Source organism: Cydia splendana, chromosome 2, assembly GCF_910591565.1.
Source record: "Cydia splendana chromosome 2, ilCydSple1.2, whole genome shotgun sequence".
NCBI lineage: Eukaryota > Metazoa > Arthropoda > Insecta > Lepidoptera > Tortricidae > Cydia > Cydia splendana.
In genome coordinates, this window is record NC_085961.1 from 30888989 (window position 1) to 30906010 (window position 17022).

General features: G+C 40.5%; 1 protein-coding gene across 1 annotated transcript; it reads right to left on the reverse strand.

The window, feature by feature from the left end:
* Positions 1-591: 591 nt before the first annotated feature.
* On the reverse strand, positions 592-16922 carry LOC134806143 (programmed cell death 6-interacting protein). Its single transcript, XM_063779426.1, has 15 exons — positions 16667-16922; positions 16337-16455; positions 14444-14571; positions 7324-7477; positions 6825-6949; positions 6197-6381; positions 5622-5856; positions 4627-4842; positions 3728-3922; positions 3113-3313; positions 2727-2849; positions 2375-2545; positions 1416-1559; positions 1140-1263; positions 592-1031 (listed from the first exon to the last, which is right to left on the reverse strand). The coding sequence occupies exons 1-15, from the start codon at positions 16918-16920 to the stop codon at positions 829-831; spliced, it is 2577 nt and encodes an 858-aa protein (XP_063635496.1). The 5' UTR covers positions 16921-16922; the 3' UTR covers positions 592-828.
* Positions 16923-17022: the final 100 nt, after the last annotated feature.

A 17022-nucleotide genomic window follows, 5' to 3' on the forward strand; every position in this document is an offset into this window, starting at 1 on the left:
TGAGTCGCTTAACTTCAAACTCGGGTAAATCCATCTGTCAGATTATGCGGTTTTGGTATTAAGAAAAGGTAATAGGGTAGATATTTGCTGAGAGGGTCGAATGGATTTACCCGAGTTTGAAGTTAAGCGACACATATGTGGTTGACTTGTCAGTAAGCATTTACAAATTAAAAATGAACTCTGTGCCATAAGTAACAAAGTTAGTATTCGTGTGTTCATCTACAAATGGATAGGCTTATTTGATTTTAAAAGTTTTCCTTTGGATAGATAAGGCCCTTTTCTTAGTGTTACATAACATAACAATGCGAGTTCAACTCGTATCCAAAACTAAACTACTAACTAAAATATTTTAATAATGAAAAATTGAAAATGTATTTTTTTGGTGTTAGTATAATTTCGGTGTGAACCTGCCTAAAACAAGCGTATCAAAGTATCAACAGTTATAAATCCAACATTAGTAACAACCTTGCACCGAATCCTTACAACTAGGGATACTATAAATATACGTTACTTATTAAGACCTACAAGATGGACAGACGATCTTGTTAAGGTCGCCGGAAGACGCTGCGCTGGATGAATGAAATGAAATATCTGAATATGTTCCAATTAATCTAGCTTTGATGATTCATTTGAAGACAAGTCACATTTCCCGAAAGTGCAATCTAATTTGAACCTTTAATCTGAATGCTAAAGTTGAAATTCTATTGGCGCGTACATATGTGGTCAATAAATCGTACAAAGTTTAAAAGCATATGCGTCAACCATTCGGGGTCCGTCCGTCGCAGTATTCCAGCTTCAATCTAGGTGGTCTAGGTCCAGTAGTCGGTTCTACTGTGTGCCATAGGGGTTGTAGCCATGAGGAGGGGGTTGCGGGTACCCCTGCGGGGCCGGCGGGTGCTGGTAGGGCTGGTAGGGCTGCGTGGGCAGGCGCGCTGCGTGGTGCGGGTAGGGGAGCGTGGCGTAGGGGTTGTAGCCGGTCGGCATGGGCGCGGCGTAGTAGTACGGTGCCGCTCCGTACGGTAAAGGCATGCCTGGAAGATAACATATCATTAGAGAAAGCACAAACTGACTGAGACTAAATAGTGTTAGAGAAAAATGTGGCTACAATTTTTTTTTTAAAGTAAGTGGAATGATGTTACCTTGTGGTTGCATAGGATAGGGCAGAGCTGCCGCCGCGGGGGCTGCGGGGGCGGCCGGGGCTGCGGGCGCCGCGCTGGGCGGCGGCGGCCGCGGCGGAGGGTCCTTCCGCGCTACCGCGGTTGGCTACAGAAATGGACAATAAGTGGTCGCTAGTTTAAATTTTGACATTAATGGGCCGATTGCGTTCAAAATTTTTTTGAGTAATTAAATTAGGGTAGTCAAAATCTCAAACAAACTTCACTCGACTTTCTGATTATGATAAAAAATGATAATACCTCTTGAGCGGGCGCTTGCGGGGGGTCGGGCGCGGGGCGGGAGACCCTCGAGGCGTCCTGCGTCAGGTCCTTGAGCAGCTCCTCCTTCTCAGTGCGGCGCGCGAAGCAGAAGTCGGAGATCTTGTTCTGGAAGGTCACCAGCAGCTGTGGATGAATAACAGGTTAAATTAATAGAATTTATGATTGGTTTACAAAACTTACGCCAGTCGTATTTCGTGAGCAGCAAATCTAAACGGGGAGTTAAGATTAATAAAATAAAGTTTGCACGTCTTTCTGACGCTGCTTGGAAGATGTCAAACTTTGCTTGGCTCTTTATATCACACTCGACCGGTAATTCTGTATTGCCCTGCTCTATTTGGAGCCTAAATGTGGAAACACTATTGCGCAACTCGTATAGTCGTCTTTTTAGAGTTGTTGTACAGTGCGTCATAAAATAGTAGAATTTAAATAAAGTGGAACTAAAAAAAATCCATACTATACTCTGTATCTTTAGGTATTTAAATAAAAGTAAACAAAATCTATCCTCAAATGGCTCCTGAAGCCAGTTGAGGGTAGATGAAAACATTACATGATCAAATAACGTAGGTTAAAGTCAGGTCGTCAGTGACTGATCCAGGTGGTTTTGTATTTGGTTGGTTAACCAATAAATGTTATAACTACCCGAAAATTTACAAATTGTTCGTTTACTTTTATTTAAATACCTAAAGATACAGACTAGAAATTGTCGCCATGTTCAAGCATTTTACGTCAAAAATGTGACAGTTACGTAGGGAGTGTCGCCCTCAATAATTTTCTACGATTTCTTGTCGGATTATATTATTATATTCGGCTGATCTCCTCTATGGGACGCATTTCTCAACTGATGCTCATGAAAGTATTTTGACGTTTACAAAATGGCGGAGCCGGGAGGGTTTATTCAGCTCACAGAGCCACTAGTACGTCTCAGTGTGTCGTGTTACCTGTGTGAGGTCGTTGTAGAACTTGACGCCCTCCTTGAGGTTGTTGGTGAGGTCGGCGTAGGCGTCGTGCGCGGCGCACAGGCGGCCCAGCGCGGCGCCGCGCGAGCCGCCGCCGCCGCCCGCCGCCAGGAGGCGCGCGTGGGCTTGCTGGATCTCGGCTACTATCGTGTCCTATAAAACGAAAACATGTTAGACAAAATGATAAACATTCAGTAGTAGGAAAAGAATTTGCGTCGGGTAGAAATTTCAGGGCGAGTTTGTTAGTATTTTTGAATAAAATCCTTTTTTTTAACGTGAACGAAGAGCAAGAGAAGCATCGCAGACAACGACGGTCCACTGTATACAATCCCACCTGCTGCTGCTGCAACGCGGCGGCGCGGCGCTGCAGCGGCGTCAGCGCGGCGCCCAGCGCGCCCGCCGTCAGCGCCGGCTCGTCCAGCGCGCCGTCCGCGGCTAACGCCGATAGGAACTGATCCTGCACACAAATCAATGGATGGTTATAACGATCATTTACACGCGATAATGGCGTATAGCGAAATCATTTGGGGAAACTCTATAATAGTCTACCTCAATACGATCGCTAGCGGGTGTGATACCATACCAAGACATTTATGCAAGAATTGTTTCGTAATACAGAAAGCGAAATATACTCCTTGCAATTATCAGACACTTTCGGCCTAGTCCGTGTATTCTATCCATATATACATACACTGTCACGTATAAAAACTGTAAACTCACCTTTAGATCAAGAGTGACGTCCTTGAGATCGTTCTCGAGGCTGTCCCGCTCCTTCTTAAGCGTCTCCACTCTCGCCAGTAGCGCCCGCAGCTCCGCCGCCGCCGAGCCCGCGCCGGCGCCGCCGCCGCCGCCGCCGCCGCCCGCCGCCTCGGGCACGCCGGCGGTGATCTCGCCGTCGCTGCGCCCGAGGAGCTCGATGTCCTGTCGAAACATATCAATGATTAAAGACTGGCCCCTTATTCATAAAACTTTACGGGCCTGATTTAGTTAAATTATGTGTTAGCCCTTTCTTACAAATATATAAGTCAAAATGACAGATAAAGAAAGCTAATTGACGCTTGTAACGCGTTTATGAATAAGGGGGTAGGGATACGAACGGCAAATGACTCCAAAACTTGTGTAGCAAATTGTATTACTTTGATACCAAAAGCTTTTCTAAAAGAAATACCAAATACGAGTATTGATGGCAATACTGACACGACTTGAAAGTTTTCGTTCAATCGCTTTATGAATAGTGTTGATAATATGCACTCTTCCGCCTGAGTCTACTTGTTTGAGCGAACTTTAGTCAACGCGCACGGCGTGAGAACCCAGCGACCATCAGTATCGACTCACCTCCTTGTGTTGCGCGAACTTCTGTTGCACGATAGCGTCAGCGCGGACAGCGTTATCAATGATCTGGCGGTATTTGGCGGCGTTGGCGCGGAAGGCCTCGGTGAGCTGCGGGGACGGCGTGCGGCCCCAGCGCGCGCCGAACTGGCTGCGGAGCGCCGCGTCCGCTTCCTCTTCCTCGCGTAGCATGCGTTCCGCCTGACAACATAATCATATTTTAGTCAAAAGTTCAACTCGGTATTAGGGCAAGTGTGTAAACGCCGTCCTGCTCATACTCCTGAGGTTGCCGTAGTTTCGAATGGCAGTGAAATGACCAATAGCATTAGGGCAGTAGAAAGAGAAACAAATGGTTACGCTTTAAACGGAATTTAATGGCATTTGCTCAGTATGCAAAATATTCGTTTTGCATAACTTTTGTATCATAAAAAAACAAAAGATAATTCCTACGAAGGTACCAAAAGCAAAGATTCATATGTCATTTCTCTCTCTCTTCTTGTTCGCATCCATCATGACTGATGATCGTGGTTGGTGGGTTTTGTTCGGGCACGAACACACTCTCGCCATCGATCCCGGTCCATCGCTTTCCTCACCACGTCATAGAATTTCTGAGATGGTTCCTCGCCTTTGAGTTGGTCAGTCCATCGTGCCCTGCTCGTGACCTTTTGCCATCACTATTACCAACAACGATTAACCTTTCCAAACTTTCGTCTCCCCTTCTCATTATATGGCCAAAGTAACTTAGGAAGCGTTGTTCACAGATTCACATATGTCATTTAATTATGTATGTATTCTACTTTTGTCGTAGCAGCAGGCGGGGTTCAGGGATGCTAAAATGTTTACTTGTTATCTATTTTGACATATATTCTGCTTCCGTAGCAGACAGAACTACCGTTAACACTTACCTCGTCCAAGATGTCCCTATTTCGCTGCAACAATTGCGGCAACTCCTCCATTAGAGCTCGTAGCGCTCCCGGGCCGCCGGCCGCGCGCACGGCGGCCGCCTTGCTCCGGATAGACTCGGGGAGCTCCCCCGAGTCTTGCTCCTCGACGCAGGCCGGGAGGTTCAGGGAGGCCAGGATGCTGTTGAGGAGCTGGGTGGCCTCGCGGAGCTTGTTCACCTGGAAATTTACTCGATCGAGTATTGTGTGGTTAGAGTTTAGAGCGAAGGGAAGGATTGCATATGTACATTTTTTAAAACAATGTTGTACTTTTTTGTTTTAAGGAAACGGAGATACCTTAAAAAATCGGCCCGATCGAGTTGCCGTGTGCAGCATTAACATTCTCTGCAGGCCAGGAGGGGGAGGGGGTTACAGACTCAGTATTAGAAAACAATCCAAAAAAACATTTAAAACCCACTTTAAAAAACTTCTCCTTGAAAAACAAACCGCTGGGATTCCATTCGGCTATTTGGTTGCAGATTTTAGGATATAACATGGTGAGGCTGGTGACACACAACTGGGAGACGTCACACAGTACACACGGGTCAATTTTACCTACTATCTAAGTATTTCATCAAAAAATTATCACACGACATGCACATATCACACTTACACTGTACGATTGTTTTCGACGTACGTAAATACTTCTACATAAATATAATATTTGTTGTGACCTGGGTTCCGGCAGAAAATCAGTGCTTTGCTCGAAAGAGCGAAGCATATCACTGAGCCGTGACCCTTTTGTCCTGCTGCAACGCACACAGTTTGTACCTACTTACTTTTATAAAATTTTACTTTTGTACCTACTCATTTCTATGTTATTTTCTTTGTAACACAATTTTCTTTGTTAGTGTAATAATTATTGTTTTTTCTTTCTGTTATGATGTGTTTAAATTTATATTGTGTGTCATTGCAGCTGTCAAATAAATGATTTATCTATCTATCTATCATTAGTGTACCTCAGCATTGACCGCCTCTGCTCTCTTGGCGGCGGCGGCCTGCAGCGCTCGGTGTGCCGCAGCGGGCAGCAAGGCCGCGAACAGGTCCCTGCCCGCCGGCGGCGCGGCGCCCCAGCGCGCGGGCGGCGGCAGCGCCTTGGCCACGGCGGCGCGCGCCACCGGCTCCAGCTGCCGCGCGTCCGGGATGCGCTCGTGGTAGATGAAGTCGTTGTCTTTTGTGGCTTCCGCGAGGAATCTGGGGATGGGAAAATCGACCTGAGTGACCCTCAAAAGATTGAAACGGTCTCCACCTGGAGACGAGATATCCCCTCGTCCAGACTTGTCCGTGTAGACCCTGGACCGCCCCTTGCCCTGCTGAGCTGTTCCTGTAAGGAGTGTAAAGACACCTGCGGCCTGCTCGGGGCTGTAGCTCCTCCACATCCATCTGGAGACGTCTCCTTGCTGCTGTAGACCCTGGATTACCACGTGGCCTTGGTGAGCTTCTCCTGTAAGGGTATCTGCAGCCAGCCCAGGTCTCTAGCTGTTCCATATCCACATTGAGACGTCTCCTATGCCCGCAGACCCTGGATCGTTACCTCATGGCCTTAGTAAGCTGCTCCGACAGCAAGGGCGCCTGCGGCAGCCTGCCCAGGGCTCCTTTCAGCTGTTCCACGGCCACCTGGAGACGAGATATCTCCTCGCCTACCGCTTTGTTGGTGCGACAGACCATGCCCTGGAAGAGTTGGGTCAGGCCGCGGAACGCCATCTGTTTTGCTGTTATCTGGACAGAGAAGAATCTAGGGTATTGTATGACAATGAGTTTTGAGTACGATTTGGAAAGTATATTTTTTTCCGATTAATTTGGTAGATTACTCTACTTGTGGTAGATTAATTTGGTGGTGGAATACTGGATGTTTTGCATTTGATTGTTTTGATACGTGTCCGCATAATAAAGTGTCCCAATCGGGCGGTTGACGCAAAAGGTTAATGGATTATGAACCTAACCATGTAGAATAATAAGGTTTGTTTACACATATTATGGAAATCCACTCGCAGTTGTTTGCTGCATCACTGATCAAACGCACTTAGTGGATACTAAACCTAATTTTATACGTATTAAGCTCTGTTTCAACATACTTTGAGAATTCACATTGTCGTCATTGATAATGCACACAGAGGATACTCAACCTAATATTGTAAATATTAAGGTATGTTTTCACTTACAATGGCGGACCACTCGCGGTCGAACAGCGCCCGCTGCGGCTCCCGGTTGATCATGCGAAGTGCGTCTGTGTATAGCTCTTCGCACTGCGCACACACTCGCGCCACCATGCCCTCTTTCATCTCATCTGTACAAACAATTAATAAATAAGAAAATGAATTCAGACAATAATACTTTTATAGAATAACCAAAACATATCCAATAGATACATTCCGATGTCTAGTTAGGGCGAGATAAGGTGAGTTTTATAAAGGAATTTGATTAATTCAGTTCAAGAAAAACCAAACTTAAAATATCGTACCTAATCGGATATTACCGTAAGCAATACGTTATTAAAATACTGAAAGCTTACTGGGGCTGACGACAAAAAAATTACAGGAGATATGGTCGGTCACGACATTCAGACAGTGCATAAGAAATATATGCCACGAGTTGTGCCCACGACTGCCAGTTTGGATGGAACCGGGGCACGGCCAATACAATGTTGAGGACGCTATATACCTCGGATGCACTTGTAAGCGATGACCTCCTGCGCCTGGGCGAGCATGAGCGCGGCGAGGGCTTGCAGCGTGTCGGGCTGGAGGTCGGGAGTGGGCTCCTGGTGCACGGCCCCCATCACTGTTCCCTTCAAGTGCGAGAATACGCCCGCCGCTTGCTGACAAATATAAATAAACTGTCTAAAGCAGCGGTCGGCAACCTTTTTTTGCGTAGTTTTAGTAGCGTAGTTAACGATGAGTAAGTTGACGCGGGCCGCACTTTGTTCATATTTATGACTTTATCAGACATTGTCGTTTCTCAATATTACAAAGCCAGAGAGGCTCCCAGGCCGCAAGTGACAGTTTCACGAGCCGCATGCGGCCCGCGGGCCGCAGGTTGCCGACCGCCGGTCTAAAGGAATACCCGTTTGGAGTACATATTAGATTTGACAGTATTCTTAAGTTGTGGATACTGTATAACAGTTTTATTATTTAGTGCAAGGTACAAAACGCCCCGCGTGCGCCCTGCCATAGCCACAGACATGAATCACTTGCCTGTCACTCGACACTATATATAAACTAAGCTCAATTAATACCAATTAATCCACTAAGTGCAGCGCATTATTACAAAACTAAAAGGAAATAAAAAAACCGGCACTAACACGAAACGAGTCGACCAACAAAAACAATAGCACACTGAAAAGAAAAAAATAATTATTTTGTCTTCAATAACGCAAGTGAATACCTATGAACTATGTATATACATACTTCTGAAATCAATCACACAAATCTGCGTATTTATATATTTACAATCTGTTATTTTTGGAGTCGGTGCAGGTGCTTCACTAAGGTGCTCAAGTTTGTTTGAGGCTGGCACCGACTCCAAAAATAACAGATTGTAAATATATAAATACGCAGATTTGTGTGATTGATTTCAGAAGTATGTATATACATAGTTCATAGGTATTCACTTGCGTTATTGAAGACAAAATAATTATTTTTTTCTTTTCAGTGTGCTATTGTTTTTGTTGGTCGACTCGTTTCGTGTTAGTGCCGGTTTTTTTATTTCCTTTTAGTTTTTTTTCGGCGGTTATTTTTTTTGTTAAAAAGTTTTTATTTTATAATTTTCTGTGGCTATAATTTATACAAATTATTACATGCTTAATTTTTGATTACTTTTAAAATAGCTACCTACCTTGCTTTAGCTATTAACTGTTATATTAATAATCCTACTTTAACTATTATTTTGTTCTGTAATTTATTTTTATTTTTTATTTTATTCATTTTAGGGATAACAAACAGCTATACAATACAGTGTTACATTTAGTAGTAGAATTAAAATTAACTTAATGCATAACCAACGACATTATCCACGGATTACAACAAAATTATGCAATGGTTGGCACAAAAAAGGGAAACTGATAATTATTTGATGTACATTGTAGGTACCTAATTATGTGCTAAGTTAGTGACGTCATGCCTTATAAATATAACAAATATGTAATGAAAAAGTTTGCTTAGATCAGATGCAGATACAAAGCTTTAACTTAAACTAAATTAAACTTAAACTAAATTAACTAAACCTAAATTTCACTTAGGAGTTTTAAAGGAATCTAAGATAGCATATTTAAACTTAATCTCGGGTAAATGACATATATCTAAGTGGGTAAAGTGTTGGTTATACGTGGTAAGTAGCCTGCGGAGAGGCGCACGCGCGCCGGCGTTGGTGCGGCAAGTGGCCACCGCGAACAGTCGGTACGCGCGCGTGTCTCGGCGGTTAACAGTTCTGGGCACTATATAACATATTTTATTGACAAGCTGTGCACAGTCAAATTTGTTGTGACACAGTCCGTGAAGGAACATTGCTTGAAGAAAAATTCGTCTATTTTTTAAAGAGACTAATCCATATTTGGATGTTAAGTTACTGTACGTTAATTTGCTGTTTCGGAACAGTTTATAGTTGACATTTTTAAAGAACTTATATTGTATTTTTTCAATAGCTTCAATATATTTATTGTAAAATGGGTCCCAGATGGTGCTTGCATATTCAAGCTTAGGGCGAACTAGACTGTTAAACAAATAAGTATAAGTAGCGGCTATTTTAAAGTCTGTAGCTGCCCTTGTAACAAAGTGTAACATTTTATAACCTTTGGAGACGATCATATCAACATGTTGGTCTAGGTGTAATTTGGAGTCGAGGAGTATTCCGAGGTCTCGCACGTGGTCTACTTGTTGTAGAGGCTCATCACATAGCTTGTATGTATAACTATATTTATTTTTGTTTTTAGTGAAGTTAATTACGCTGCATTTAGAAATACTTAGTTCTAAGTTATTTGCATGACAGTAATCGGTCAGGCGATCCAGGTCATCTTGTAGGAGTTTGCAATCTATTGCATTCGTAATTTTTCGGTATATTTTTAGGTCGCCTGCGTACAATAAGATGCTAGTATTCATGAAACATGTTTTTATATCATTGATGAAAATATTAAATAGCAGGGGACCTAAAATGGAGCCCTGCGGAACTCCAGAAGTAACCTCGACTACGTCCGACCGAAAACCATTCAGCACAACTCTTTGGGTTCTATTTGTAACGTAAGACAGGAACCATCTGAGCAGATTTCCGCGAATGCCATTAAAAGCTATTTTATCGAGGAGCAGCTTATGATCGACCCTGTCAAACGCTTTGCGGAAGTCTGTATATACCGCATCCACCTGAGCAGCTCGATTCATATGTTCAAATAGGAATTCAGTGAATACCATTAAGTTAGTATTTGTAGATCTCTGTCTTGTGAAGCCGTGCTGCTCAGGTATGATTTGGTTATTCATAAATACGCTTAATGCGCCATGAACAAGTTTTTCGCATACCTTCGCCAGTGCACACAATATTGAGATAGGCCTATAATTTTCTATATCCTGTTTTGATCCTTTTTTAAAGATGGGGATTATATTTGCCGATTTCCATATAGGTGGGAAACTTCCTTCTTGCACGCTTTTTGTAAATATGATATGTACAGGCTTTGATATGGAGGGAGCTGTTTGTTTTAAGAATATAGAAGGCAAACCATCTGGTCCTGGGCCTTTTGTGGGATCAAGAGTTTTGAGTAAGCGCTCGACTTGTTCAATTGTAAAGTGTATATCAGAAATGACATCACAACTACTAGAATAAAAAGAAGGCGGTAACCAAGTATTACTATCAAGTGTGGAAGGTTCATACACGGAGTTGAAGAAGTTAGAGAATAGGTTACAAATTGTATTAGGGTCATTAGAACAATGGTCTTTATAACACATTTCAGATGGAATGCCGATTTTACCTTTTCGATTATTTATGTATGTCCAAAAATATTTTACATTTTTTCGTATACTCTCTTCTACCCCTCTCTTGTATCTTGTAAAACAGTTAGTACATTCACTTTTAAACCTGTCTCTATAGAGGGAGAAAATTTGATAATCGGAGATATTGCCATAGATTTTCCATTTTATCCAAGCTTTATTTTTGTTTCTGTAAATGTGTATAAGAGATTTGGAGAACCAGGCTGGGAAATGCGAACATTTAGGTTTCGATTGGGGGACATGAGTTTTTATAATCTGATAAACTTTCTCATAAAAACCATCTAGCGCTCTTTCGGCTGGTACATCGTTAAGTATGTCTGCCCAATTTATTTCATCAATTTCTTCATTGATTAGATCGTAATTTGCCTTATAAAAGTTATATTTAATTCTGGGATTGGTCCTCATTGGCGAACACTTTATATCGATTGGTACCACTGCACAGAATGGTGGATGATGTGGATCCAATGGTAAAAGTGGAGTAGCGACAGGACTGACGCAACATTTATTATTAGTTAGGAGTAGGTCTAATATTCTATGATTATGATTTTTAATGTAATTGAATTGAGAGACTTTGTAGACAGTCATAAAATTACCCAAAGCTAAACATATAGGAGAATACCCCGTAAGTTGAAGGCTTGCTTGATTAGTGGAAGACCAGTCCGCGGTAGGAATATTATAATCGCCGAGCAAGATATAACTCTCTCTATTGGGATCATTCAGAAGGTAGGATAGATCGTGAAAGTGTTGTTCATATATAGGTTTTGGCGAAGAGTTGACTATGTAAGTTATACTGATAAGGTGGTGTTTATTTGTGCCAGTGTTGGGAATGGCTATTACAACATTTTCAATACTATGAGACAAATTACTATTGGACATATTATGTAAAATGTTAGTTGGTTTTAGATTACGCAGTACGGCTATCAGTACCCCACCTCCGTCTTCCTTTTGTGATGCTTTTCTATTCCTATCACATCGAAAAACTAAATATCTTTGATCAATAAATTCATTATCGTATATTTCTGGTACCAGCCAAGTTTCTGTAAGTGCTATTATATCGTAATTGTTAGATAGTATGTTCATAAATAATGTGTGGAGTTTAGTTCGAATCCCTCGGCAGTTCTGATAATATATACTCAAGTTGTAAAGCACTGTACAGGTAATTTATCTACAAGTATATACATACATGTATATTTAATACTATTGTTTATAATTTCCGAAACAGGATTATATGAAAAATTATTCAAGCAAGGAGGAACGTAGTATAATGGTGTCCAGTTGTCAATAAAGATACTTTCAAAATCAAATAAGTGCCCAGAAGTCAAAATACTTATTATGCACAAACTAATATAATATAAATAAATCACCCCTATTTTCCCACCCTTAGGGTAGGATTTTTTCCAAATTTTTATTATTATTACGACTACTCTGTAAAAGGTTATGCGTGGTCATACGTTACAATCGGTGAGTGAAAAAATCAATCATCCCCTATTTTCCTACCCTTAAGGTTGGATTTTTTTTTCCAAATTTATATGGGACCAACTTCGGGGTATACCCTTTCCAATAAAAAAATAATTATCAAAATCGAACATCTCTGTAAAAAGTTATGCGTGGTCATACATAAAAAAAAAAGAAAAAAAAATATACGCGTCGACTTGAGAACCTCCTCCGTTTTTTTTTTTCGTCGGTTGAAAAATCAATCATCCCCTATTTTCCTACCCTTAAGGTTGGATTTTTTTTTCCAAATTTATATGGGACCAACTTCGGGGTATACCCTTTCCAATAAAAAAATAATTATCAAAATCGAACATCTCTGTAAAAAGTTATGCGTGGTCATACATAAAAAAAAAAGAAAAAAAAATATACGCGTCGACTTGAGAACCTCCTCCGTTTTTTTTTTTCGTCGGTTGAAAAGAAACGCAGAACATGAAATGTATTAGGTTAGGTCAGTAAAATAATAATATTTGACATGCTCTTAAGGCTCTAAAAATAAGACTGTAACAGATATAATTGCATGTTTGATTGTGTAAGATATTACATATATATAACAGGTGACAGGACAATGATTAAAATTGTGGAGTTCACCATTTTTCAGCAAATAATTAAAAGAAACATGTTAAAGGTCCGTAAAGGTTTGAAAACTTTAATCAGCTTTTACTAAACTTATCAGTTGATGCTCGAACTAGGTATTTACCATGTACAGTCTCCTCGCCTCAAATATATCGCAGCGGTCAAGGCTCACAAATATAGACTGAACACGTCTCTATTCACAAAGCGTTAGAGTGCGTGTTCAGATATTTTTAAGCACCACGGCCGCTCCAATATATCTGATGGCGAATGTAGTCGTAAAATTGCATAGCCACTTTATTAATAAATTCATTCTTAATAATAATAAATTTCTTTACTTTGGAAAAACAAAAGTATCCATAGAGTCACTAATACACTAATGCAAATATCTTAAAAACTAGTGTTAGTATTTTTACATTATAGACATTTATGTTCGGCTAATTTATAATATAGATACCTGCCTACACTACTACTACAGCATAGCAGGCACCTACACTACAAACTGCGCTACACCTTTAATCAACTCGGTCCAATGCTTTAGCATCGGATAATCATACCTATCAGCAATTTCTTTTAGAATGCTATTGGGACTACACCTCACACGACTTAGTAATGAGACTATATTTTTACGTAATATAGTCTGAAAACCATCCGTGTGAGCATCCGTCTTAACGTGCCCATGCAATTTTGCAGCTAGCTGTACTTAAAGCAAATTTAAAGAAACATTTTTAGATCGAAATCTCGTAAAACTGAGTCAAGTTCATTCATACCCTTTGCTCTAAGTTCATACCCGTATATACCTACCCACGCTAACTACGGTCTTTATTTATAAATACGCTTTTTATGAACAAGTGCCTAAGAATAACCACTCATAAGTTCAAGGGTCAACAGGAAAAGATAAGGGCCAAGTTGGTAATGAAAGAGAGATTTACTGAGAGAGATTTAAGTCTTAAATAGTACTTTTTGACGACAACATCTTATCAGTGGGTGTGAATGACATCTGAGACAGTAAATCCTGTCCATTAGCGAGTGAGCTCACATTTATTAGCGTGGCGTCGTCTCACAGTGATCTGTACAGTTATCTCTGTGTGTATTTTGTTTATCTTTGGCGGCTGTAGCGTTTGCATTTGACTCTGTTCTTACCATCGCACTTAGGTATATTGTCGTGAATCATAAATTTAACTCACGTACTTTTAGTCACTTGCGCGTGAGATGCACGACATGTCATGGGGAGCCTCGGCCTCGGAGTTATGGATGTTTTCTATTAGATACATTATTGTCTAGGATGTCTGGTATCCACAACGCGCAACGCAAGTCATATTGTGATTTGAGCTTCCTGTTGGACTAGATCGATTTCTGTAGGTTGTCTTTAAAACTAAATATAGAATATTTAAGCTTGGGATTTTATGACAGTGCCATGAAGACGACATACCACAACCAATCAAGCGTCAATTAGCTTGCATTTTAGGGTTTCATAGTCACCTAGAAACCCTTATAGTTTCGCCATGTCTGTCTGTCTGTCTGTCTGTCTGTCCGAGGCTTTGCTCCGTGATCGTTAGTAGAAACCTGCAATTTGGCATGGATACATAAATCATGCATTGCGACAGAACGGTAAAATAAAAAGTATGTTTTTTTTTATGGTAACTCCCATACAAAAAGTTTTATTTTAGAATTTTTTTTTGTTTATTTACACATGTAGATTGCAAGCTGATGGGAATCAAGTTTAGAGATGTTAATCCACTGTTACATACCTGCAGCAGCTTGGTGGCCAGCTTGAGCGAGTCCTCTGTGTCGAGCGGCTGCTGCGAGGCCAGCACGCTCTGCAGGGCTCCGATGTTGAACAGGATGCACACATGCTCATACGCCAGCGAGCTCACAGCTGCAATACATACATATTGTTGTTGCAACTGTATCAAAATATATTGCATACAATCACAATACTCAGACATGAGGGAATTACAAGAGATTATTGCAACTATACGAGTAGAGAGTTGAAGTAAGTTAAAATGTGTCTTGAAAATTAAAAGTATCATTATGTCTAAGTCGATTCTACTCTTTTTCCTTTGGTTTGGTGCATATCATTTCGGGTTTAAGTTAATAAGCTTTCCATAATTACAAAGTTAACGCACAATTTTTTTTAATTTAAGTAGATAATTTACTAATGGTCTGTTAAGTTAAGAGTGTTTGGGTTAGTAATATTGCCCCTACTTTGTGTGATTGTTAATATGTATTATGGTGCAGATTTAAGAAAAATTAATGTCACTGTTGGTTTCACAAATAAACTGTTGTACAATAATTTACTGGAAATAATCTGGTTGCAAACAAAACTGATCATTTCTCAGAACCTAATGATTCTCTCTCATTTTTAGGGTTCCGTACCGAAAGGGTAAAAACGAGACCCTATTACTAAGACTCCGCTGTCCGTCCGTCCGTCTGTATGTCTGTCTGTCGGTCTGTCACCAGGCTGTACCTCATAAACTAGCTAGACAGTTGAAATTTTCACAGATGTTGTAGTTCTGTTGCCGCTATAACAACAAATACTAAAATAAATATTTATGTGGGGCTCCCATACAACAAACGTGAATTTGTTTGCCGTTTTTTGCGTAATGGTACGGAACCCATCGTGCGCGAGGTCGACTCGCACTTGGCCAGTTTTTAAATATGTTGTGAGTCATAAATATTACTGTTTTAAAACCCACTAGGTACAGTTACAAGGCATCATATTTGGGAAGATGGTATTAAATTATTTAACTACAATAAATAGTTAACCCACTAGCTAGACTAAAGGTATTTTTTCCTTAAACAGCAAAAAAACATCTGAAAATAAAATGACTGTTTCCAAGTAAACCCACATAGGGTCAAACAAAATTATAAATCCATATGACAAAGGTGAAAGTTTCCCACATACAAACAATGATTAATTAGTTCTATAATGTGAAAATAGTCATAATCAAATTAATTATATTTACAGTCCATTCATTAGATTTATGTCTGTATGTATTGGCCAATACAATACATAATGACATGATAAAACTCAGGTAAAAATGATATGGGCTATGAAGGTATTTAAACAGTTTCATGCCTATACACATACACACATTCATACATACATTATGTACATACATTATATTATATTATTATTTACACATACATATAACTTTTTGTTGTATGGTAGGCTTTTTACAATGTGACTAGTATCACTATGTAATTTATTCAAAAGTATATATACATTGCAAATGGCAATCAGGGACAAAATAAATCTAGAAAGTGATTATAACAAATTTGAGATGGTAATTATTAATAGTCAATTTGCTTAGTTGATATTATTACTGTGTCAACAACTCACATACTAACCCAAATTTATTTGAAATTTGTCAACTCTGTAGTGCTCATTAGTCACAAGTATATTTTATTTGTGATGGCATTGTTTTATACATATCAGCACAATCATAATATTTGACAAAGGTTTTTTTAATGTTTCAATATTTAAAGGTAACAATACAAACAATAAATGCAAGTATTGAGGTTTAGTTTAGACATAAAATGCTATATATTTTAGAGAAGTAATTGGTAAATGTATATTTTACTTACTGTATGTGATTATAAGAGCAATATATTTTAGTAAGAAGTGTATGTAAACTTACTAAGACTAATCCTTCCTCCGAAAAGAGATCCCCGGTCAAAGGCATCCTTCCACTTGAAAGGGATCTGCACCTCCTGCGGCGGCACCTTCTCCTCCAGCGACGCCAGCTGGTCGTAGTAGCTGCGCACACAACACACAGTGACTACACGTAAACAACGCGCGCGGCTGCGCCCTACACGGCCCTTTGTTTACAAGGTCGATGACACACAAAACCCATGTTTATCAACACATTTCTATTCCAAAAAACCTACAAGCCGGACTAATTTACTAAAAAAATAGCGCAATAGGAATAAATAATGATTCAATGGCGATAAATGAGTCATCTATGTACCTGTAGAGAACGTCGAGCGAGGCCCTGTCGTACACCTTCCATATCGCGTCGGAGCGCAGCCGCGCCAGCTCCGTCAGTGAGTCCGTGCAGTCCTCCGCGCCCTCATAGGTGTTCTGCAGCAGATTCCGCAGTGGTTTTACCAGTTCTACGTCCGCGGACTTCTTCAACGGCACCGCAATCAACTCGGCCATGACTGCGACTGTCACCTTTTGACAATCGGTTGACAACTGATCGACTGCGACTGACAGCTGCATTCTATATTGTCTTTTTATTTTCTGTATTGCAACACAGGGGTATGAATTAACGATTTTTGATTTACCGTTTATTGTTATAGTTGGTCAAGCAGATCTTGTCAG

Bases quoted from the DNA above. Each gene is read 5' to 3' on its own strand.
- LOC134806143 (XM_063779426.1), bottom strand. From the start codon at position 16,920: ATGCAGCTGTCAGTCGCAGTCGATCAGTTGTCAACCGATTGTCAAAAG. The intron at 5,857-6,196 runs GTAACGATCCAG...TCCCATCCCCAG, and splicing joins CAGCTTACTAAGGCCATGAG to ATTCCTCGCGGAAGCCACAA. The intron at 1,560-2,374 runs GTAACACGACAC...ATTCATCCACAG, and splicing joins TCTACAACGACCTCACACAG to CTGCTGGTGACCTTCCAGAA.